Below are 24,834 nucleotides of genomic sequence, written 5' to 3'. Positions count from 1 at the left end.
TGGGAATATTTTTATAGAAAAAAATCACATTAAAGTCAATCGTGTTAGACTTCAGGAAGAGGTAAAATTGCTATGATGATGTCAAACTGTTCTTGTAAAGTTAAAAAAAAAATGCAGTTGCCTTCCTGGGTGTTTCATGCACACTTTAGTGTCGACAACACCAAGTAACGGACTGAATGGCTAAACTCTGTCATTTTCATTCAGCTATTTTGCTGCTATGTAAGGGTAGTGTTTACTAGTTTTATATTAAAAATTAAGTGTTATATGGCTAAAATGACCAGGAGAGTTGACCGTATTGGTAAGTAATCTTGAGATGCCAGGATTCACTTTTCTTGTTTGGGCCAAGTCCATTCTACCCCTGGTCCAAGTGTGTGTCACAGGTAGGCTTCTCAGGTAGTCCCCTCTTATCTGAAGGAACAAGATTTGATCAATACGAGAATCTAGTTAGAACCATATCTTAGTATTAGCCAGCTGCTTTCTAATGAGATCTTATTTTTCTGCCAACCAGTTTCACGGTATGTCTAAATCAGAAAATTTGGAAAAATATGCCACTTTTCTAGATTGCCCTGCCGAACAATGGAAATTTGCTAAACATTTTTAAAACTTTCTTTCACATACCCAGGAATGTAGCTATATAATGGGTTTTTTGGGAACAAAAGTGATTATCAAGAGTGGCTAAATTAGATATCCAAAGCCCTAATATACAGATTTAGACACCTAATATTGAAAATGGAAAAAATAAAACAAAATTAAAAGCACTTTCTCCTCTCTCTCTAAGAAAAGCAGCTTCCTCCATGTTAGTAAAGGGACTTTGCTCCCCAGGAACAGTTAATCTATGTTCGTCTAAATCCAGTTTAGAGATGCCCAGTGGTCCACATAGAATATGGAGTAGACAATATTGAACTGTATCACAGGATGCCCGGACCAGCTGCTTTTCATAAGGAAATGCCAGTTAGGAGAAAACAACTTTTCAGAAGAAACGACATGACAAAAGGGGAGAATAAATGGAAGACTGTCTTTCTTCAGAGGAAAACTATTTCTCTTAACAGTCTCTTTCCACTTAAGGTAAGCCGTGGTAGGAGAGGTCAAGGGGGAAAGTGTAGGTACATTTGTGGAATGAGGGAAACATCTTTTAAAAGACAGTTTTGTCTGTGTTTACAAATAGGTAAGGTAGAGTGGCAAAGCCTTTGAGAACTAGACATGGATTACCAGAGTTCAAATTCTTGCTAACTCTGTGGCTGTGGGTAAGACTGGTCACTCATTCATTCATATGATCATTCTGAACACTTTTCCTTTTCCAGGGACTGTGGGTTACAGCTTGGAACAATGCAGATGGGGCAGGGGGAGGGGGGAATAAATAGGTGAACAAACATGCATGTGAATGAGATCAGGATGGGTGCTATGAAGAAAATCATACAGGCCAAGGGGCTAGTGGGGAGGGAGCAGAGGTGACTTTAAGACAAGACTGATGTTTCCGTTAAGGTGGTGCCCAGATTGGAGGGAACAGTGTTTCAGGCAGAGGGAACAGCAAGCACAAAGGATGCATGATGTATTCCGACAAACCACACAGTCCAGGCTAAGTCATTTAGACTTATCTGGAAGATGCTGGGGCACTCCTGAAGGATTTTAGGCAGGGGAGCAACATGATCTGAGCTGCATTGGGGAGTGAGAACCCCTACGCCTTCATCCATACCTTCAGTGATAATACAGGACAAGCACCAGACCAAGCTCTTTTCAGAGGACGGGGAATTCAAAGAATGCTGCCCAAGGGAAGGTCACAATTCAAGGTGAGTTGCAGAGTGTGGATACTACCATTGGGGATGGTGGTGGTGGGATAAGGGCAAGGAAGTCATAGCTTCAGTTAATGAAATAAGAAAACATTTGTGGAAGCACCTGTGGCTCAAGCAATTGAGCTCCCATTTACCATATGGAGGACCCAGGTTCCATCCCCAGGACCTCCTGAGAAAAAAGAAAAGAAACGAAAAGGGAAAAATTGTTCCAGACCTGCGCAGAGAGGTGCAGGCCCCCAAAAAGTGACACAACCTGCCAAAAAGACAATGACACAACCAGATAGGAAAAAAAAATTTTTTTAAGTAAACCTTTGTGATAGCACCATTGAACTGGACTTGAACCAGGCATTCCTAATATGGCTGATTCTGGTGGAAGTGATGTTTGGTGCTTAGTGGAGCAAATCCAACACTCCTTCAGGATTCCTGGTTCCTGCTTCCTGCTTGGGTTTATAGAAGCTGTGATCTCTTTGATGCTCCCCTTTTTTCCATATAATGCAGATAATAATAGGTCCCACTTCATAAAGTAGTGAGGATTAGAAAAGGCAATGAATGATGGCCTGGCACAAAGCTCAATAAATGATACCAGCAATTATTATTATTATTCCCTATTATCTCAGCACTTGGCCTCACCTTTGTTGAATTGCATCATGTGCACATGGCCGATAATTATGTAATTGCCTCTTGCATTTCTCTCCTCTCCCTGTACCCTTACCCTCACCCTCCTTGGCTTCCTCATTTGTCTCAGGATTTGACCCAGGTACCCAGGGACAGATTTTTCGCATTGAGGTCCTCGTAGCAGCTGCCATTCATTGAGCAGTCGCCATCAGTAGGATCTGGATCAAGGCCTTTGGACATTATCTTAATTGTGATATAAACCTAATCTGTACATTTCAATCTCTACTTTACTGAGCCGGGAAACCGAGGCTCAGAAGGGGAAGTGCCTGCCATAGAGCCATTCGGCTAGCAAGAGGCAGAGCCGGGATTTGAACTCAGGTCTGTCTAACCCTGATGGTCCTTTAAAAAAAAAAAGCACTCACTTTGGGCCCTCAAAGAAATGCCACTTATAAAAACGAGGGGGTTTCTAAGTTAGGGAGGGCACACTGATCAGGCCAAGTACCAAGAGAGACTGAGACTTTCAGAGAAACTCCTGGAGTCAGCCCTGAGTCCAGAAATGTCCTGTAACCCTAGAGGGCCTCTGCCCTGCACAGCCCAGGGGCCGGCAGCAGCCCCGTATGAGGGTATTACTTTGACTGTGGCCATGTGGTGGTGAGGAAGCCGCCCCCCCTTTCCGGCCTCTTTGTCCTTTTTAGTGCTCGACCTGCTGGCCCCTCTCAGGCAACCCGGCTGGTCTTGACTCTGAGGCAAAGGAGTAAACATCTTGGGGCTCTTTATGAGTTTATTTCAGAAGATGGAGACTGTTTGTCCCTGGGGCCCATCCCCCCTTTTATGGCCTCAAGCCCTTCTTGACAAATTCTAGTGACTGGAGAGAAAACCGCTTTCTACAGCGGATCATTAAAACAGCACCATAAACCCAGGGCCATAAAATATTATTTGCCGGGCATAAAAAGGGGGTAGATTTTCCCAGAATGACAACCCGGGCTCTGCTTTCTCCCGCTGGGAAAGGCGGCACAGGGATGCAATCGTTCATAAATTCCTTATCTCGTGCTCTGCTTTGTGAAATAACTCTGTTGGGAGAGCAGCCAAAAATATTGATTTATTTGTTCCCAAGCCTCGAAAGCATTTTTAATGAGTGGAGCATGGTGATGCCTTGCCATTGGGTCTTCAGATGACTCAATCTGAGTGTGCATACCCAAATGCATGCAGAGTTTAGCAGAGGTAAAGGAGGAATTCCACAGACTGGAGGTGCGCTACCCAAGAACCTTCGCCAATGGAGAGGCATTGATTTCTCTCTTCCTACTGTTAGCTCCTCTCCCAGCCACACTAGTCGACACTGGTATAGGATTGGCTCTTAGAACTGAGTCCCCTTGACCGGAAAGCTCAAACTGGATGCCCAGTTGGTTCCCATTCACAGGTCCTCATCTTCTGGAAATAATCTTCATCTACTTGCTCCTTTGTTCAGTCATTCAACAAACATTATTGAACACCTACGAAGCGCCAGGCACTGTTCTGAGCACTGGGGTTACAGCCATGAGCAACACAGTTGAGGCCCTGCTGTGATGGAGCTTATTGCCTCCTTGTGGGGCATAGTCTCAGTACACCCATTATTAATATAATCAGATAAAGTTCACAATTCTTTATCTGAAGTCTTTGGGGGCCAGATGGGTTTCATTAGAAATGTTATGACTTTTTTTTTTGGAAACATTGAATAGGGTATATGTCTTTTTAATTTGCAACAGCCCCAGCAGGTCTGGGGCAGTACCCTAGTAATCAAACAAGTTAATATTTCTTCAGCAAAAATTAAGACTGTAAATAGCCTTGTCACTTCAGGTTCAGTTTTGCCCCAAAGGGGTTTGGAAACTTCGATTTTCAGAGCTGCTTTCTGTAGAAGCAGAGTCGGGGTGACAAGTGCCAGGTGCCATACTATGTGCAGCCATGGGCATCCCTTTCCCTTCTCACCACGCCCCTGAATTTTCAGGGTCATCCTGTTTCAATGTAGCACCCTTACAAGGTAGATCATGGCATTTCTCTGTGTTGTTTGGTTGTTGGTTTGTTTTGTTTTGTTTTCCAGAGGATTCTGAGGCCTGAAGAGCTAAAGGTCTTCTCCAACATTCCACAGATAGAATATGGCAGAGCAAGGACTGGAACTCCTGCACATTCCAGAATCTTCAGGCTTACCACTACCACCACCACTTACCACTAGGGGAAAGCCTGCCAACAGGCAAGAGAGCTTTTGTGACTCTCCACCCAAGCAAAGGCAATTGGAGAGAAACAGGCAATAATCCGGATAATTCAGAATATAGCTACATATGTGTCTGGGCAGCCAGTAGCCAATGTTTCTGGACTGGCAGTGTGGGTGGAGCAAATGCTCCTGTTAACTGCCCTTCTCTTTGCAGGAACATGCTCGAATATGGGAGTGGCCCCTGGACGCTGGTAGTCAGGTGCCAAGTGGCTTTGGTGTCCTTTGGGAATTCCATTCACAGCCAACTCATTCCCTGCCTTCTTGGTGCTGACTCACTGGTGACCAGGACCCGGGGTTGCGACACTCGGGGGCGGGGGGGCAGAGCTGGGGTACCAGCCCAGGGGCCACGTGCACTTCGGTGGCCCGCTGAATCTCTGGCAGCAGCCACCCAGCACAGCAGAAAAGAAAAGAAGGGAAGGAGAGGAGCAGAGGAACATTGCCAGAGAAGACGGAAACCCTCTACTTAAACAAGCGCCCACTCTCCCCCCACCCCCACCCCCACCCCCACTCCCAAGGACAGATCTTAGGCTAGACTGGAAAACTGGAAAATGCCCACGGGTTGCTAAGTGGTCAAAGTCTAGAGAGGGTGAAGGGAACGGGGTGCCAGGAGGTGAGGGGAAGATACCCGAAGAGGAGCTTCCGGAACTTTGGGTTCCCCTCCCTCAGGATGCAGGCGCCCCTAGCGAAAGAAAGCGAGGGCTCACAGAGCTGGGGCACCCCTCACCGCGCACACTGCCATTTTGGCGCGCATGGCGAAAGAGGTCAGGCCGGGGGAAGGGGCCAAGGGAATAGAGCGGGCTAGGACCGACGAGGGGCTGCAGAGGGCGGGGCAGCGCTGGGGACCACTGGGGGGGGGGGGGGGGATTAGCCATAGGGAACAAAAGAAAACAGCGATCACTTGCAGGTACCCAGGCCATGGATTTTGCGCCTTCAGGTCAAGTGTGTGCTGTAAGGACTGTGGAAATTGAATCCTGGGGGACCGAGGGGCTTCCACGTCGATGACTGGGAGGTGGGGAAGATGTAGGACAAGAATCGCGCCCCCGTGTGAGGCGGTATTCGGGGCGGCGCTCCTGGCGCGCTGGGGCGGGGGGTGGGGGTGCACATTCACCATCTCCGCGCCGCCGAGGGTCCCAACGACCACAGCGCGGCTGGCCCGACGTGTCTGAAAGTTCCGGTGACCGGATCCCCATTTTGTCAAACTTCTCACCTGAGATCCCCCATCGAGATCCGCGCGGGCGGAAGGAGTGTCGCGCCTGAAAGGGCTGGATCCCAGGCGGCTGCCTAATCTTGCACCCCAGTACCTAAATTCTTACTCCACCAGGGCCACTGCAGGACGTCCGCGCCCATCCCCAGCCCCAGGGCTCAGGAACCCTCCTCCAGGGGTAAGACTGTGGAGGAGGTCGCCGGCAAGGTTCTAGACCAGGTGGCAGTCCCCACGCAGCGCCGGAGGGAGCGGCCTGGGGAAAGCCAGCCAACGGGTTCCCTTGGGAAGTTGGGGTTCAACCTCCCGCGAGTCAGCAGCTTTGGAAGGAGCCCAGACAGCCGGCGGCGTGCAGGCAGCGGCTGCAGAGCGGACCTCGCTCTCTGCAGATGCCTGGGGGATGGGGAGCTGAGAGAAGGGGGCCGGCGGGGGGGGGTGTACCCCGCCCCCGGGCCAGCACCCCCAGCTCGTGGTACGGCTTTAAAATCCTGCGGAGTTTGTCATAGGCCGGCCTAAGCACGCATGCGCACAGGCAAAGTTGAGTTTTTTTCTTTCTTTTTTTCCCCCCTTCCCTCTCTCTTTCCAGCCGCCTTCGGTTCGGCAACTTTTTTAAAAAAATTACATTTTCTGAGAACACCAGGGAAAAGAGGAGTCTGGAGAGAGGGAGGGAGAGCGCGAGGCAGTTGGCCAGAAAGGCCGGGGGGCGGGCGGGGGGACGCGCTCCCGGTGTCCGGTCGGTCTGCGGGGCGCGGGATCGCGTGCGAGGCTGCGGCGGGCTCCGAGGCGCTGTCTCCGCCGCCCGGAGTCCGGTTCGGTGCGGCCGCTGCCCCGCGAGCTCCTCCCGCCGCCGCCGCCGCCGCCGCGCTCGGGACCGCCCGCCGCCCTGCGGCCCGTTCTCCCGCCCCGCGGCCCCCGCGCCAGGCGAGGAGGTGGGCAGCCGCGCCAGCCATGGACCGCCGGAGCTGAGCCGCCGCCGCGGAGCCGCGAGCCCCCGCTCTCCCCGGCCCCGCGCCCGCGGTGCCCTCGCTCCGCGGCGCCTTTCGCCCTGAAAAGGCGGGGAGAAGAGAGGGATTAACCCGAAGAAAGAAAGAAGGGGGTGGGGACGGGGAGCCAGCGTCGGGGGCAATCGCCTCTCGCCCCCCGGAACCCAGCGCGCGGCGGAACGCGCAGGGGCGCCTTCTTCACCCACTGCGTGCCCCCTTTTTGCCCACCCTCGAAATGAAAGGACAAAAGTTGGCGCTGACTCTTGCAGCTCGGATGGCAACTTGTGCGTTTTCAGCGGCATCTCCAGGAGAAAAAGCTATGCGCGCCTGAAGGCTCGGTGGCCCCAAAGCTGCAGTGGGTGTGTGTGCGTCTCTCTGTGTGTCTGTGTGTGTACACAGACGTTCACACACTTACTCGCGGCCGCAAGATCAGCTCCTGGAAGCAGACGTTTCGGCCACAGACTCGGAGAGGAGGAGCTGGAGATCAGGAGGCGTGTGAGCCACCCGGAGTTTGCAGAATCCGTGGTGTGAATGAACTGGGGGCGCCTGGGTGCACGGATCGCTCCCCCCACCCCCCGCCCCGGGCCAGAGTTGAGTAGTGGGGCAGTTTTTTTTTTTTCACCCTCTTGTGAAGATTTTTTTTTTTAATTTGTTGTAAAGTCTTTTGCACAATCACGCCCACATTTGGGGTTGGAAAGCCCTAATTACCGCCGTTGCTGATGGACGTTAGAGAGGGAGCGCCTCGCCGAGGAACAGTCGCCTGCGCGCCCTCGCCGGACCCGCGACTCCTTCGCTGCGCCTCCGCCGGGCCCTACCTCTCCTGCCGGCCCGCGGGCGTGGGCGCCCCCTCCGCTGCCGGGCACATCCCGGCGCTGCCCCGGCTCGGGTGTCCAGGCCCCGGCGCCAAAACTCGTTGCAGCTCGGGTTCCCTACGGCCGCCCGAAGCTCCCGCGAGGAGCCCGCAGCCGCGCATCCGATCGTCCCCGCAGGCTTAACCCGGCGCCTCCGCGCGGATTCCTCGGCTCCCCTCGCTGGGGCAGCGACTTCCTCCCCGCGCCCCCTCCCCCTCGCCATGAAGGTAGGTGTTCAGTGCGCCGCTGACTCTTGCCACTCTTCCCCCCCCCCACCCCCCGCCACTTTTGGAAGTTAACTGAGTCTCCCCCCACACACACCTTTTCCTCTTGGTTTCTTCAACCGCCTGGAGGGGCTGGAACCCCGCTTCACTGACAGGGAACCCCGACCCCTTCGCCCTTCAGCCCTCGCCCACTGCTGCTGCGTCCCGGGAGATCTCTCCACGTATCTGGAATCTGCAAACCTTTTCGACTTTGGAGCACATTCAATTAGAAAAAAAAGGGGGAATAGCGATCTTAGAACAAACTCGAGAGTGCCTTTCCTTTTACCCTGAGAACCTCGAGTGTAATTTACTATGTATATTTCAGTAACAGGATAATGATTCAATTCAACAAATATTTACCAAGCGCCCACTGAGCGGGCACGGAGAGGGTGTGTGGCCCGGGTTCTGGAAGGGGAAGGGGGGGCGGCGAGGGAAGGGCTCCCCGGTTGGGAGAGCAGCAGGCCTAGGGACCAGCCCGCCCCGGAGCAGCGTCCACCCCCAAGGCGCAGTCCCAGGCCAGCGTGCAGGCTGGTCGCGGCCCGGGAGCCTGAGAGCCATAGGCCCCTGCGCCTTTAAGAGTGCCTGGCGGGGGGCCAGCGCGCATCCCCACGCGGGGAGTGGAGTCGCGTTATTAGCATTATTAGCCGCCACTGGGTGAGTCCTGGCACTTTGCAGCAGTGGTGGGGGCGGCGGCGGCGGCGGCTCTAATCCTGTCCGCCTGAGAGCGCGTCCCGGCCCCCTACGCGGTCGGACTGACTTGTCCTTTGGAGACATTTGGGCCTCCTGGTCGGGAGAGCCGGCGGGGTGGGGGTGGGGGTGCAGTTTGTGAACTCGTGTTTGTTTTAATTGTCAGTTGTATATTAGAGCCGAGTCACACACTTCGAGGGTCACGGAGAGTTCACTTTTACGAAAAGTTAACTTTTCTTCCTGCAGTGCAACTTGCTATTTTCCAAGCAAATGTTCCTGCGTCCTCCAAGCTTAGATCTTTATTTCCGTTGGTCTCGGCCTCGCTCACTCTCAGGTTCCTAGAAACTAACATTAGGGTTGGAATTACGATGTTTCCTAAAGCCATACCGAAAGAAAGGTTGAAAACAACAACAGCAAGGCGATCTGGAGACCCCCCCTTGGCCCTGCTGTGGTTCACAGCCCCCCTTCTTTTCCAGCGTCTCTCTGTAAATGGGACAACTCGACGTTGGGAAGTCAGTCCTCAGCCCCCGCCCTCCCGCCTGCGTTCGCCCGGTGACCGCTGAACTAGCCAGATGCCAGGGGAGTTGGAAGGGGGCAGCGCCGAGCGCGCGCCGGTGGTGGAGGGGCAGTGGCCTGTGAGTGCCTGTGCCCGAGTGTGTGGGCCGATGGCTCACGTGGGCTCGGGTGAGGGTGGGGGGTCCTGGGCAAACTAATCTCAGTTCCGTCCGCCCTGTCCCCGAAAGAGGACGCTCTGCAGGCCCACCTCTTCTCACCGAAGAGCCCCGGTGCACAAGGGGTTAGCTGCCCGCGCCAGGGGCTCGCAGCGGCTCGCGCAGCCTTTTCTTCCCGCGCGGTGCGGTGCCGGCTGCCCCCTGTTGGTCTCCTCGGGGTAGGACGCCTCCGAGTTTCCTTTCCTTGGGGCTGGCCTGCAGCTGCTCGCCGCCCCCCGCCCCCCAACTCGCTGCCCTTCATCCTTCCCGACCACCAGGGCCCTCTCTCCCCGCCCTCCCGTCGAAGCCCCCCGAGGACGAGCTGCACCGCTTGGCCTCTCTCCTACGGAAAGGGCCGTGGGTCCGACCCAGCAAAGGGGGCTCAGGTAACTGGACAGAGGGTTGCTACATACTCTCCAGCGGGTGGGAGAGAGGGTAGCGTCCCAGGAGGCTTGGGGTTTGGCCCCCGGCTTTCTCACCACCTCTCGCTGTGGTGGAGGACGAGGGTTGCTTTCCCTCTGCCTCCGTTTCTTCATCTGTTATAAAGTGGGGGTTAAACTTCTCTTTAAGGGTTCTTTCTCTTTCCACGGACAGTCGGTCTACCTCGGAATAGAGTCAGATCTTGTGGGGAGGGAGGAGACATCCTATGTGAGATGGTGTCCCTGATATTTGTGTGTGTGTGTGTGTGTGTGTGTGTGTGTGTGTAAGAGGGAGGGAGAGAGAAAGAAAGGGAGGGAGAGGGGACTGCCAAGGTTCTCAGGAACCCTCTCTGGGGAATGGACAACCAGCAGGCACCAGGCATTTCTCAGCTTGCCTTGGTTCTGAGTCCGTAGGTGTCAGAGTCTGCCCTGGTTTGCACATTTGGGTGCAAGGAGCTCCCTCCACCTCTTCCCTCTCTGGCTGTCCCCTTCCCCCACTGCCTCTTGTACACTTTTGTAAAACATCCCTGCGGCTTGGGGTAACCGCGGCTCCCCCGAGCCCAGGCCAGACGCGGGTGCGGGGAGCGCAGGCTCCTTTGTCTGCTCCCCCAAAGGGGACGTCCTGCTAGCCTCGGCGCATCCTTCAGCGCCTCCTTCCCCTTTCATCTCCGCGTTACCCAAGTCAGGACTGGCCGAAGTTTGTTGCTGCGACCAAGTTTTGCTCTTGCAAGTGTCTCCCTCTTTTTCCCTGCAGATCAGAGTGAGGAAAACAAAGTTTCTTGTCCACCTAGAACGAAGATTTTTCCTGGAGTTTCCCATTCGTCCCTGGGAGCCCAGGTCAAACTCACTTCCTCCAACTGAGTTGGCTAAGTGTGATAAGCTGGCTAATCATCTTCCACTCCCAGAATGGGGGGGCGGGGGTGCTGCGCACAGAGAACCTAGTGGTAGGGGACGTCCACATTGAAGGAGGCAGCGCCAGTGGCCTTTGGGTCATTTCTCTTTGGGGGCCGCTCGCAGAGGACGTGCATGGAGTGCCGGTTTGCGCCGGTGCCCTGATGCTCCGCCAAAGGCCTCTGAGGAGTGTAGGGGTTTCCTTTCCTCCCCCCCATCCTCGCCCCCGCGCATCCTAGCTGATAAAGGATTCGGAACAATTTTAAGCCGTCCAATGCGAAAGTTTTGGGAGAGCAATAGGGAGCCAGAACGTTGAGCTGCTCGGGGTGGGCAGGGGCGCTCGCGCGCGCCCTCCCTCCACCTTACCTTTCCTCTGCGCTGGACCCTCCTAACTGCCTCCAGACCCCTGGCTCCGCGTCCTCTAAGAACAGATTGGGAGCGGGCATTACAAAGCCGGCTTCTCCGGGCCTTGAACGCGCTCGAATCATTGAGCCTGCTCTTTGGGAAACTCAGCTTCAGCCCAGTTTTACCCGCGATGCGACCGTATCCTGAGAGGTTTCGTTTCGTCCTGGCTTTTCGGATCCGATCTCTTGACGGGGATACCTTCCCCTCCGTAGTCGGTGCATGTATTAGTGCGTTTGCCGTGAGTTCCTAGAATTTTTCAAACTAGTGGGGCCTTTTCTGAGTTGCTAGGATTTGGGGCGGGAAGAGGACCAAAATTTCCGGACCAAGGTTAAGTGGAGACGCGACTGGCGGGGCTCACCTGCGGGACACCCATGGGGACACCCCCGGCTCCCCCCGCCCCCCCCCCCCCACCCAGCCTGCAGCTGGCGGGGCCAGAGCTGCGATGACCGGGTGGCCCCGCTCCCAGTTGGCCTTGGTTCTGGGAACCCATGGGCTCTCCTCGGGGGCGTCGGGCAGGGAGTGGGTTCGGTTTGTGTGGCTTCGCCTCTAACAAAGAGATCCGCTATAATCCTGCGAATCTGTTATCAATTTCTACCCTGCCGGCGCCCCGCCCCGCGCTCCCCGCGGGGCTGGAGACTCGCTCTGAAAGTGCGCGCGGCCCTCCGCGAGCCCCGCCGCCGGCTCGGAAGCACGTCGGAGCGCGTGTGTCTGTGCACGCGTGTGTGCATGTCTGAGTGTGAGTGTGTGTGCGTGTGCGCGCGCGGCTTCGGCCGCGGTTGGGAAGAGTCGACTTGGCGTCTGGGTCGAGCGACGGCCGCCCACCCCCCTCTGGGGGAGGAAACTTGACACTTCGGGGGTGGGGGAGGGAGACCGAGCCTTTGCTCTCCGAGGCCCAGGAAAGCCCAGGTTTCTGTTCTCCGGGATGCTCCCCCGGTTTGCCGCGCCTTTGGGAGCCCGGGCCGCGGGCGCCGAGCCCATAAGCAGTTCCTCTCCGGGAAGCCTTCCAGTGTCCCGGCCAAAAAGCCTCTCGTGGGGCGACTCGAAGGAAAGCCGCTGTCAGGCTTGGGAGCCCCTTTTCTTTTTCGCGGCTGCCTTGGTCCCCTTAGTCACTTCTATCGCGCGGGTTTCAGCCCCGGCCCTTCCGCCACCAGGAGGAGGCTCCCCTTTCCCTTCCCGAGGAAGGGGTCCCTCGCGGGCTGCGGACCGCGCGGCGCAGGGTGACTCTCATCAGGAATGGAAAAGGGGATTTGGGAAACCCGCTCCTCCCACCCGCACCCGCTGCCGCCTCGCCCCGCGGCCGCCTACAGGTGGAGAAGTCACATTGGGGAGGGACTGCGGAGGAAACCCCCAAGGCCGCCCCCTGCCCCCGAAATTCCTCAGGACGCAAACCTTCGCCGCGGGTCCCTCTGCACTCCTGCTTCCCGGGGCTCAACCGCAGCGTGGGAGGCGGCGCGTCTGTGGCCCCGCGCGGGCTTTGGCCTCAGCTCCTACCCGACCTTTCGGGACAGACTGAATCGAGTCTGAGTTGAGCTGGAGGGCGGGGTGGCGGTTCCCCAAAGCCGGCACTAGCCGCGTTAGTGAAGGGGCCGAAACCCCCAAACTAGGACCGCGGGAAACTGAAGTTCCTCTAGGCTCCCAGTCCCCTTTCTCAGCTGTCGCGGTCAGGCTGGGGGTGTGGGAGGGGAGGGGAGAGGGAGAAGGGGGAGAGCATGGGCTCCTTTCCCAGGACTGTGCGACTCAGACCCCCTTCCCTCCCCTGGGGTACCATTCCTTTTCTGGGATGCACCCAGTCCGAGGCGGAAGCCCGCCGCGGGGTAGGGGAGGGGGCATTGTTTTCCAGTTTCCTAGAAGGGAAGGGCAGACCCCCCTTATCTCCTGTGCCCCATCGCCTTCTCCCTACCCCAATCTGGCCGCAGAGCGTCCTAAAGGAAACCCCGATCGCCCTTCCCCATCTGGAAGTGACTTCCCCCAGATCTGACCGTAAACTGATTAGGAGACAGGCGACGTTAATTCGGAGCTGCATTTCCCAGCTAGGCACTCTCGCGCACGCTGGTCCCCAGGGCCTCGCCCCCCACCCCCTGCCCTTCCCTCCCGCGTCCTGCCCCCACCTCCCACCCCCACGCCGGCCACCCCGCCTCCTCCGCAGCCGCCGGCAACGCGCTCCATTCGCCTTCCCGCTCCTTTCGCCCATGGAATTAATTCTGGCTCCACTTGTTGCTCGACCCAGGTCGGGGACAGGATGAGGGTGGCGGTGGGTTCCCGAGAGCGCTGCGCGAACTAGAGGGGTTGCGAGGGGGAGCGGGAAGGCAAGGGCGCAGGAAGGAGGCAGCGCCTGGCACCGGGGCTTTGACTCAACAGCATTGAGACACGTTGGTAGTCGCCGGCGTGCCCCGCGCTCATGATCCCAGCGAAATCAGATTTCCTGGTGAGGTTGCGTGGGTGGATTAATTTGGAAAAAGAAATTGCCTATATCTTGCCATCAAAAACTTTTCGAAGGAGAAGTGCAGTCAATCAACAGTAAACTTAAGAGACCCCCGATGCTTCCGTTGTTTAAACTTGTATGCTTGAAAATTATCTGAGAGGCAATAAACAGCTGCTCCTTTCTTCCCTCTCCAGAAGTCGATTGGAATATTAAGCCCAGGAGTTGCTTTGGGGATGGCTGGCAGTGCAATGACTTCCAAATTCTTCCTAATGGCTCTGGCCGTAGTTTTCTCCTTCGCCCAGGTTGTAGTAGAAGCCAATTCTTGGTGGTAAGTTTTTTTCTGTGTGCATGTTCATTTTCTTGTTTGTTAAGATTCATTTGTATGATTCGAGACAATATTTAAAGCTAAGTAGAAACTTGGAGGTGCATTTATCTAACAAATGTATATAATATTATATATATATCTTTAAATCAGAATTTCCTTTTAATTTGCTGGTGTGAAGCTTACCTTCAGCTCTATAAAGAACATATAAATTTAGGCCTTTTTCTATGAGGCCCTTGTTCAGATATGATAAAAAGGAAGAGAAATTCACTTCTCTTGTCATTGTAAACCTATCTATGAAATTTACTTTTTGCCACCTCTAGGAAGTAAAAGTAAGTTTCAGCTTTTATTTTTCTGTCACTTGAGCTTATTAACCTACAGGGTCTGAAGTAGGCAGAGTTCTACGAAAACAGCTAAATTCCAAGTGGGAAACTCTTTGGGCTTGAAATTTGATCAAAAAAGGTTAAATTGAAGTAGTCAAATGTCCCTAAATGAGGGTTTCTTCTTGGTATGGCCCTTCTAGATAGACTGCAATATATCCAAAGGATTATTTTTGACGGTGTTCTGGATACTTTCCCCCTGTAAATGAACAGCGTTTTTCTGACTGTCAAACATGACTTCTGTTCCCTGGATACCCTGTCTTGGGTCCTTTACAATCACATAAGGAGCCCTTTTAAAATGTCCAGAAGCATGGTGAATTTTCTCTAGTCTGTATACTTGTCCCTCTGTCCTTCTGTCAGTCAAAGTGAACTGCTCGCCTCCTACCCGTGTCTAATTGTGGCTACTTTCGGCATTTGTGTATTTTCAAGGCAGATCAGTCCAATTTGTGAGGCCAAGTGAGTCACTTTCTGTCCTGTCCCTGACACTGCCGTTTGCCCTTAATCTGAAAGGATTTCAGTAATACTGGTTCCGGTCTATGGCAATGGGGGCAAGGAAGGGAGTGAAAATTCTAACTGCAGAGCCAGATGGCCAGATGGGGACTACACAATACCTCCGTTTTCTGAGTGGAGTTTAAACAGAGGAGTTTTATGAAGCCCTCCTCATACTTTGTCATTAGGACAAGCAGGAGAGAAAAAGCATCTGTGTGCTTAAACTGGGGTATTGCTCACATGCTTTCAGGGCCCGCCTCAAGTTCATGTAAATCTCGAATGCACATCTTCCCCCCCTTTTAGGTCACTAGGTATGAATAACCCTGTTCAGATGTCAGAAGTATATATCATAGGAGCACAGCCTCTCTGCAGCCAACTGGCAGGACTCTCTCAAGGACAGAAGAAACTGTGCCACTTGTATCAGGACCACATGCAGTACATCGGCGAAGGCGCGAAGACAGGCATTAAAGAATGCCAATATCAATTCCGACATCGAAGATGGAACTGCAGCACTGTGGATAACACCTCCGTTTTTGGCAGGGTTATGCAGATAGGTAGGCGACCATCTCACGTTTTATATACTTACATATATATCTATATGACCTTTTCTCTCTAGTGTTTCCTTACGTGCTCGATGTTGAAGACACCTTCCAACTTGGGTGAGGGATGATTTGGGGATTTTGGCATTGTTGCGATTTAATTCTGGTCCCCATGCCTGGTTCTAAGTTTTAGTCTTCTTTAAGCAAATCAGGAGGGGGAAGCGTCACAGACACCTTCCTTTTTCTGAACGCTTAGTTTTTCTAAAAAGCATTTTGTTTAAAATGGAAGCAGCACACTTATTTTGGCATTTCAGAAATGGATGGGGGGAAAGCTGAGTCATTGTTTCCTTTTAAACTTCAAAATCTTGACTTTTAGAAAATTTTTTTTAACTTAAGCTGCAATTGAAAATGGCCCATGCATCAACTTAAAATTGTCGTCTTCCAGAATGCTGAATATGTTGGAAAACAACAAGGTTTTAATATTCCTAATATAGATATTTCCTGAGGCTATACAGATATAGATATTAAAAGCTTTACTTTTAGTTCCTGAAGGAATTTTAATTAGATGTGATCTAATTTACATTTGTGATTTTGGCAATTGATATACAACTACACGGGAGGGATCTCAACCTAGAGATTTTTTTAAAACCTTAAATGTATTACTCATAGTCCAATCCTTTCTTTTAAATATTCTGTTGAACTTGTTACTCCATTCCAGGAGGGGATGGCACTAAAACTGGGCTAAAGGCAAAGATTTTGAAAAATTAGTTTGCCTCTGGTTTTGGATAAATAGTGTAGAATACTATTCGATAGACGTGGTCCTAAGTGTTTTCTAGTGTGAATATTTTGGGTCTCTACTTCTATGCAAACAAGACTTTATAATTAATATGACTGGAGTGACTCCTAAAATAAGACACAATTTATCAAAGCAATTAACTGTTTATACTGACTGCAGATTCAAAGTTGGCTTAAGATCCATCATGGATGGATAGAATGCTTTTTACAAAAACCTGAAAAGTGCATTCATTGAGAACAAAAAAGAGTTGTCAGTGAATGTTTGAGCCAAGCGGCTTCATAAACTAAAATAATACAGGACTGGAAGCTTTTCCCTTGATTGAATGGGAAAATGGTGTGCAGCCTCAGCCTGTAAAGTTCCATAGGGCTTTGTCCTTTCTGTTAATGATTAAAATGTGCTAATGTATATACTGGGATCTGAATCTAGGAGTTAAGCTTCAGGAACACAGGGCTTTTCCCTGAAGATGGGCTGTCTTATGTAGTTAACCGGGGGTGTGGTGGGAATATAATTCTCCTGCATTGTGATACAGTGAGCAAACCACAAACTTTCTTAGCTCTATCAGAATGTTAAGTTGTTAGCGTTCCACTCTCTTTGACTTATATGTTCGCCCCTCAACTGCCTTCCTCTGAAACTATGGGACCCCTTTTTCACATGTATATGACTTAGCAAAATATTATACAGGAACCCAATGATTGCAAGCAGGAAGGAAAACAGCAATTGGAACAGTGTTTTTGTGCAGTGACTTGAACGTGGCTTTGATTTTAAGATCCTCTTCTCGTCTTCCTATGACGTGTGTTTTGGGCCAAAATGTTCAGAATAAGCTATCATTTGCTAAGTGACTGAGTTCTGCTGGAGATTTATTTTATAAGCGGTCCAAGATTCAAAGAGCCTCCTTCTTCAGGAAAGAAGCAGAACCCTTGGTACAAAGGCCTATATGTAATCACCCTCGCAAGCCCACTCTCAGGTCCTCAGCTGCATGGTGCCACCATCTGGGCCATGGGAAGGGGGTAGGAGTGGTGCTTCCTGGTAGCCCCCAGAGGAGCGCTCCCAGATACTGTCATCACATCAGCTGATGTCTTGGGAAGACCAGAGCAGCCCTGCCAAAGATCTCCTGAGCGCCTGGCATCCCAGAACTGAAAACTTGCTGGGCGGCTTCGGGTGGGACACTGAAAACATGGGTGGGCCTTCTCTTTTTTATTTATGTTAAAAAGAGATGGAGAAGAAACACCAGAATAGCTTCCTATGGAGGAGAAACATTGACCTAATCCCGGCAGTGGGAACGTTACTTTGCTTTTACTTCTCCCCTTGGGGGTATATTCGAAGAGAATGAGCAAAGGGAAAATTTCAAACATCTTTGCTGCAAGAAGGTGTGTGTGCACTCCCCCCCCCCCGCCAACAAAAGCCCTCAGCCCACCAGGGACATTGAGACCAATTATTGTCTGGGAAAACCTGACCCTGTGATGAGGCCAGTGTCTGGGAAACTCTGGCTGATACCTCTGAACCGCCCTCCCCGCCAACTCATTTTTCTATGGTGCTGATTGCCTTGGACAATTGCCTCAAGAAGGGACCACTCTTCCTTATGGAAACTTTCTCATTTTTCATCATGCTACCCTTTTCTTCCAGCTTTTGTCCCATCTCTTCTTTGTTTCCGTGTTGTGAAAAGATACGTAAGGAAGGTGCCATTTTTAAGGAGCATGAGGATTCAAGTAGAGGGAGATGTCACACAGAGGGAAACCTAACTGAATCAGCGATATTCCAACCAGGATGACTGTGTCCACAGGCACTTGGCCAAAGAGAAGTTTTTAAACTGACATTTTCCCTACAGTGGCCAATTAGCTTAGGGATTTCTACCAGGTTTATATTTTGGGGCAAGAAAGTAAATGCTCTAGATAGATTTATGAACAAAGCAGCATTATTGTGTATTCTATTAAAGCCCTTTATGCTCAGGGTACTCAAAGGATAGCATCTTATTTCCCTCTAATTCCAGAGACTCCTTTCCTGTCTTCTTCTAGTTGCAACCTTTCCATTCTGCGAGTCTCCCACCCAGGGCCACAGTGCTTGCAGTATTATCAGTGTTAATCCTCAAATAATTCCCTAGGTGCTGTCTGCTCTCCTCATTTCTTTCCACTCCTCTTTCTCTGCCTCTCTAATTCAAACTAGATAGATATACGCCCTCACAGGAACTGTGTGTGTTCTCCTTACCAGCATGCTCCTTAACTTACTCAGTTTTAAAATGTGAGAGGGAAGGTTTGTGGTAAATCAGAGCCACCTTCCAGACAGGGGGCTCACAGTGGCCCAGGCTGAAGTGGCAGCAGAGGTCCAAGAAAGGGGCGCCTGCGGCATCTTCGAATTGGCATTGCCATCCTCCTATAGGGCGGCCCTTCCCGTTAGGGTTGAGTCCTGTTGTCTGTTGTTCTTGTGTCTCCCAGTGCCCTCCCCCACAAAAAAAAAACCAAAAAACCAGTAATTGTTAGATTGTTAGCAACCTCTTGAAGTAAGTATAGGAGAAACAGAGTCTGGTACAGGAATTTCAGCATCAGAAGGGGCCTTTTCTCTCCAGGCATTACCTTCAATACTCTTATTTTACAGTTAAAGAAAGTGAGGTCCCACCCCCACACCTCCAGCTTTGACTGTCAGGTTATTAACCCTTTCTCTCTCCTATTACAACCTTTTTTAAAATTAAGTGGCTCCTTGTTACATGTAGAAATGTCTCCTCATACAAGTGGTGTCTAAGGTAGTCTATGATTGGCTCCATTTTTCTCCTTGCGAATTCATCTCCTATAATTGATTTACAGAGAGATATTTACAAATTTGGGGGGAGCAGAAAACTTTTTTTTTTCTTTTCCCCTGGGTTGTGCTTTTTTCCTTCTTGCTCTCATTCTAACACTTGAGGCAAAGGCCCATAGAGGGTTGCAGAAGTGGCATTAAAGAACAACAACCTGTTTTAAAAGCAGGCAGTCGGTCTTGAATGAGCAGTATCAGCCTTTTAGCTTGGGAATGATGGAGAGACAACTTTGATTTATAATTCTCTAGGAACATGTTTAGAAGTATCCCATTGGAAGGTAAAAGAGCCTCATCCCGTGACAGAGATGGTGGGGCATGATGGAGGGGGAAGTAAGTGTTAGAACTGCCAAAGCAAAGGGGGAAGTAAGGCCAAAGCTATTGTGGCCACAGGCAGGCAGTGTTTGGGTTAGAGCCTGAGCTTAAGGAGTCCAGAGGCTCTCAGCCTACCAAATTCTATGGTCCTTCTCCTAAAGATAATTTTAAATGAAAATGATACCCAAAGTTAAAATAAGTATAAGGAAGTCCACCCAAATTCTGATTTTTTTTCCCCTCAATGACTCCTTTCATGTGCATTTTTTGGAAAAGACAGTTTCAAGTATTTTCAAAAGCCTCTGAGAGCAAGAACATCAATCCAGCACTGCTTAGAATTGTGCCTTAGGCTCTGAATGTCTGAGCGAGAGTGCAGGGATCCCCTTCTCCTTTGTTATTCATTGCTTCTGTTCTGGGGAGGTTTTTGCTTCCGGCAAGGTGGGCGCAGGGACTGGGTGTGTTGGGGGCTCCTCCTCATTCCCCAGGAGGAGGCCCCAGGAGCCACAGGTGTGCTAGGGGGTTTCTTGCCTGTTCCCCCAGGCAGGGTGCGGGGACTGCACGTGTTGGTGGCTTCTCCGCCCCCCACCCCCCACTACGCCCAGAGCGTCTCCGGCGGGCGGTGCGGGGTTTCTCCCAGGCCTCGGCCGTCGGGCGGGCCCGAGCCTGGCGTGCCCGTGGACGGACGCCCAGTGACCCCGCGCCCTCGCCCGCAGGCAGCCGCGAGACGGCCTTCACGTACGCCGTGAGCGCCGCGGGGGTGGTGAACGCCATGAGCCGCGCCTGCCGCGAGGGCGAGCTGTCCACCTGCGGCTGCAGCCGCGCCGCGCGCCCCAAGGACCTGCCGCGGGACTGGCTGTGGGGCGGCTGCGGCGACAACATCGACTACGGCTACCGCTTCGCCAAGGAGTTCGTGGACGCGCGCGAGCGGGAGCGCATCCACGCCAAGGGCTCCTACGAGAGCGCGCGCATCCTCATGAACTTGCACAACAACGAGGCGGGCCGCCGGGTAAGTGCCCCCTCCCCGCTTTACCCCCTGCCCGCGCCGCGAGCGCCGGCCCCTGGCTGCTCTCCATCCTCCCAACCGCCCCAGGTCGCTCCCTGTCTCCAACCCCGTTCCTTGTCATCCGCGCCCCTCTATGTCTTTTTTTTTTTTTATCTCGCCCTATTTTTCTGAGACCTTTTCTTTTTCTCTGTCCTCTTCTTTCTCTCCCAGCTTCTGTCTCGTTTTCTCTCTCTCCCCTTCGCTTCCCTTCATCGCAGCCACTTTACCACCTCTAACCCTAACATCCCGCCCCGCCCCCCCCAAGCATCCTTGAAGAAGGCAACACACCCCAGCAAGCCCCCCGGGGATGAATGGGTCCCCCTTGGCCCCTTGCGGCCAAGATGTTCCAGCAGTTGCCTGAGAAAGGTGATCTTCCCCTGCCCTTTTCATTAGTACCCGGTGCAACTGGACCCCGAGCTCAGAATCACCTTCCCTGGGACATGTCCGTGGTTGAGTTTAAATGTGGGAGAAGGATGTGACCTCCCAACAGGTACCAGCTGAGAAACTTCACCCGGCTTTTCAGGCCTTCCCTTTTCCCTCCTCTCTTCCTGCCCCTCCTGTCACTAGAAGACTGCCCTGATGGCGAGAGGGATTTTTATAGGAAAAGAACAGTGTCCTTAGCAGTGTGGGATTGTGTAGGTCTGTCCATCAGGCCCATCATAGGGTAGCTCTGGAGAGAAGCGAGAACAACCCAGATGCCTAGAGAGGACCGTCGGTCCCTGCCACGGGCAAGAACCTCCCTGTTCCCGCTCTTTCCTTGCCCTGGTGGGGGTATGAAAAAGCTTCTCCACCATAGTTAAAAAACACCCTTTTTTTCCCCTCCTGCGGTTAAGCACGTGGCACTTTATGGCTGCCTTAAAACGAGAAGGGGCGAAACTTTTCTTAACTTTGGCAGCCTTGAAAACCAGGGCCATTATTTTTCACAGAACTCAAGGTAGGTGCCAGGAACTTTCTGGTTGGAGATTTTACTCTTTGGTATTTTGGGGTGAGGAAAAGGGAAGATAATCACAGAGCAAAATACAGAAGGCTGGAAAGAAGCCTTCGAACTCTGATCCCATACCCACATTTTGAAGTTTGGGAAACTGAGGCCGAGAGGACCAGTTTGTGACCATGAAAGAAACATGGTAGATTTAAATATAAGGCTAGGCTTAAACGTTTTATTACGTTCATGCACTGCAGCTGAGACAGGGACTTGGGGTGAAGAGCTGTGGGTTTTGGAATTATGAGAGTTCTAGATTAAAATCCAGTTCTGTCTCTTCCTTTCCGCTTCTGAACCTCCATTTTCTCATTTGGCAAATGACCCTAAATACTCCTTGGGGTTATTGGAAGGACTAAGTGGGATCATATTTATGTTAAGCTGTATTAAATTGCCACTGTTTGGCTATTTTAACCTGCAAAATAACAGATATATAAGATCCAATAGAAGGTCTTCGTTTAGCGTAGGCCTATGTTGATAAATGATCATGTATTATTAAATGTTATGAAGTAAAGGATATGGAGAAGTTGAAGATTATCTAGATGCTTGTGGCTAGCCTATCTTCTTCTCAGATTGGATGAGAACATTTGGGAGTATTGGAGGAGGACTTGACTGCAGGTTTTGGCCTGTGCTGCACTGAGCCGGCAATGGTTGAGCCCTCCCTTCTCCCTGTCTTGGAAACCAGAGGGAGAATGGCTTCTCTTCACCAGCCTCCACTGCCTCTGTCCCTGCAGCGTGGCCTGGCTCTCCCCACTGTGGGAGACCGAGGGCCATGCAATGGGGTGCCAGCCCCTCACCCTCTGGCGGCCCACGAGATCTTGTTCCCACCTTCACCAGACATGTCTTGCTCTCTCTGTCCATATGACAGACTTGAATTGCCTCCAGGGCAGACATGTGGCTGACTCTGGTGGGTCGTATCCAGGGGTGTGCTCAGATTGGTGCTCTCATCCGTATTTGGGCGTTGCCTGGACTTTCCTCTTGCCGAGAAACCAGTGGGGGCTCAGCAACCAGAGTGTGAAGAGCGAGGGATTTCCAATGGCAAGAGGGGATTTTGGAAAGTTGGAAAAGTTCCTTTAATGTTACAGTTTCATTTAACATTGGCATCTTTTTAATAGTGAGATTTTTTATTTTGGGGGTACTTTTTAGAATTCAAGCAGTGAACTGACTTTGGCTCCTTGGTGCGTGAGGTTATATAGGAGACAGTTTTTCTCCAGGGTAGTGGGATTTGGGGAGAGGGCAGTTCGGCACCATGCCAGGAAATCATATTAGCATCTCCTCTAGGAATTAGCTTTTTATTTTCTTCAAAGGGGAACAGAGGTTAAATACATTTTCAAAACCCTTCCTCAGAACTAGCTGAGTGTCTGAAACGCTTCATGCTTAGAGAGTACACTTTGGTACAGCTTTTCAGAAAGCACCTTATGAATTCCTGGAGGAAGAAGGTGGCTGTTCTAGGTGGATGCAGCTTATAGCATGCCTGGCCTCCAGCTTCCTGATGGGCTCTCTCCAGCATGCCAGCACCACCCCGACTTGGAAGGTTGCTGGTACTAGGAACCACGGGCAGCCAGAGGACTAGAAATAGGCAGCGAGCAGCTCCCAGACTGCTGGGCACAGTGCTGCGGGGCCAGGTAGCGCAAGCTGCTTCTGGGAGGCCCAAGGAGACCAGGCAAGGGCCCAGGGCAAGGACGCCACACGCCCGCCACCCTGGGGGAAGACCAGTGTGTTGTGCTGCGTGTGCCCCAAGTAGCACATCTTAGAACATGCCAAGCACTTTACAGGCATCTAGTAATTTTATCCTCATAACAATGCTGGAAGGTTGGTATCTTCACAGTCCCCTTCAGAGATGAAAATGGGACAGGTGAAGCCAGTTGCCCGAATTTCAGCACCAGAGTCAGAAATGGAACTCAGGTCTGCGTGGCCAGCACAGTGGGGGCCATTACAGGAAGCTGGAGTCAGATCTAGGCTCAGCTTCCCCACATTCCAGCTGTGTGACCCATGCAGGCCATTTACCCCCTCTGGGCCGCTGTGTCATCCTCTGTAATCTGGTGTGTGTTTTAATGCTGCTGGAATGATTAAGTAAGGTATAGAGTGTAAAGGCTCTTAGGGGATTGCATGGCACACAGCAATAATCATCATCATCATCATCTGGGTGACAGGTAAAGATTTGTGAACAGTCTCGTCTTTGCTGCTAATGTTGTTTCTCCACAAAAAAGAAGCAACCAGACTGCTTGTTTTCCTGTTCCTATTAAAAAACTGTGTTTTTAAACATTATTATTATGTAATAGGACCTAAGAAAATATTTATTTTGTAGATGTTTAAAGGAAGGCAACACAAGGCTTTGTTAATAGAGATTGAGGGGGAAGTAGCCCCTCATTTATCTCATTTAGCTGGTGGTCATGGCCCCACCGTCTAGAAGGCCGAGGAGAGCTTTGTTCCCATGTCTGGGCTCTGTCGACCTGTGGGCTGACTGTCCCCTGTCTCCCTGCAGACGGTGTACAACCTGGCCGATGTGGCCTGCAAGTGCCATGGGGTGTCCGGCTCGTGCAGCCTCAAGACGTGCTGGCTGCAGCTGGCAGACTTCCGCAAGGTGGGCGACGCGCTCAAGGAGAAGTATGACAGTGCCGCGGCCATGCGGCTCAACAGCCGGGGCAAGCTGGTGCAGGTCAACAGCCGCTTCAACTCGCCCACCACGCAGGACCTGGTCTACATCGACCCCAGCCCCGACTACTGTGTGCGCAACGAGAGCACCGGCTCCCTAGGCACGCAGGGACGCCTGTGCAACAAGACGTCTGAGGGCATGGACGGCTGTGAGCTCATGTGCTGCGGCCGCGGCTACGACCAGTTCAAGACCGTGCAGACAGAGCGCTGCCACTGCAAGTTCCACTGGTGCTGCTACGTCAAGTGCAAGAAGTGCACTGAGATTGTGGACCAGTTTGTGTGCAAATAGTGGGCGCCCACTGCCTGCCCCGCCACCCAGGACCCACTTATTTATAGAAAGTACAGTGATTCCATGTTGTTGTTTTTTTAAAATATTGTTTTATTGTTCCCCAAGAATTGCAACCACACCTTTTTTTTTTTCCTGTTCCCGTTTAAGAACTCTGTGGTTTATTATTAATATTATAATTATTTTTTGGCAATAATGAGGGGTGGGGACCAAGAAAAAAATATTTATTTTGTGGATTTTTTAAAAGGCAATGAAGACCTCTCTTGATAGAGGCTGAGGGGAAATAACACACACCCTAACTTAGCTGTGGACATGGTGCATATCCAGAAGGTAAAGGAAATGCTTTTTCTTTCTCTCAATTAATGGGGTCATATGGAATGGGAAGGATCCAGTTGAAAGATGTGGTACGTATCTATGTACAATTGGCCTCGGTGACCAAAATGAATTGTAAGTGCTCTGATGAGAGTTGAAAGGTTCGTGGTAAGATCTTGAGTAAAAAAATAGAATCTTCTCCCTCATGGGCTACTGGTTTGCTTTTTACATTTTCAAAATTTGAATTGTAAGAATGAGATACTCAATATCCCTCAAAGAGAGAAGGTATATATGTTCCATCCTTCTCAAATAGTCCATCAGCAGACAGTGCTATTCTAATTGCTAATGAAATTTGGGGGCAGGGAAGAAAATCCCCAGAAATTAAAAAAACAAAAACGAAAACTGAAAATTTGTATCCGAAGATAATGTTTTGAAGCTCTTTTAGGAATTAAGTTTTCAAAT

General features: G+C 51.6%; 1 protein-coding gene across 2 annotated transcripts; it reads left to right on the top strand.

The window, feature by feature from the left end:
• Positions 1–6,795: 6,795 nt before the first annotated feature.
• WNT5A (Wnt family member 5A) lies at positions 6,796–24,581 on the top strand. Of its 2 annotated transcripts, none has more exons than XM_058288284.2 (5): positions 6,796–7,912; positions 13,677–13,810; positions 14,977–15,227; positions 19,815–20,107; positions 23,605–24,581. In XM_058288284.2, the coding sequence occupies exons 1-5, from the start codon at positions 7,907–7,909 to the stop codon at positions 24,061–24,063; spliced, it is 1,143 nt and encodes a 380-aa protein (XP_058144267.1). In that variant the 5' UTR covers positions 6,796–7,906; the 3' UTR covers positions 24,064–24,581. The 2 variants fall into 2 exon arrangements, with proteins under 2 accessions (XP_058144267.1, XP_004455124.2); XM_004455067.5 differs by lacking the exon at positions 6,796–7,912 and adding an exon at positions 10,972–11,298.
• Positions 24,582–24,834: the final 253 nt, after the last annotated feature.

This window comes from Dasypus novemcinctus, chromosome 26 (assembly GCF_030445035.2).
Source record: "Dasypus novemcinctus isolate mDasNov1 chromosome 26, mDasNov1.1.hap2, whole genome shotgun sequence".
Classification (NCBI taxonomy): Eukaryota; Metazoa; Chordata; class Mammalia; order Cingulata; family Dasypodidae; genus Dasypus; species Dasypus novemcinctus.
This window is presented reverse-complemented; position numbering and strand designations above follow the sequence as displayed.

What these genes read in the sequence shown, in the direction of transcription:
- WNT5A (XM_004455067.5), top strand. Translation starts at nt 11,191, where the DNA reads ATGCGACCGTATCCTGAGAGGTTTCGTTTCGTCCTGGCTTTTCGGATC. An exon ending in TGGCAGGGTTATGCAGATAG is followed by an intron (nt 15,228 to 19,814) that starts GTAGGCGACCAT and finishes CCTCGCCCGCAG; the next exon opens with GCAGCCGCGAGACGGCCTTC. An exon ending in ACAACGAGGCGGGCCGCCGG is followed by an intron (nt 20,108 to 23,604) that starts GTAAGTGCCCCC and finishes GTCTCCCTGCAG; the next exon opens with ACGGTGTACAACCTGGCCGA.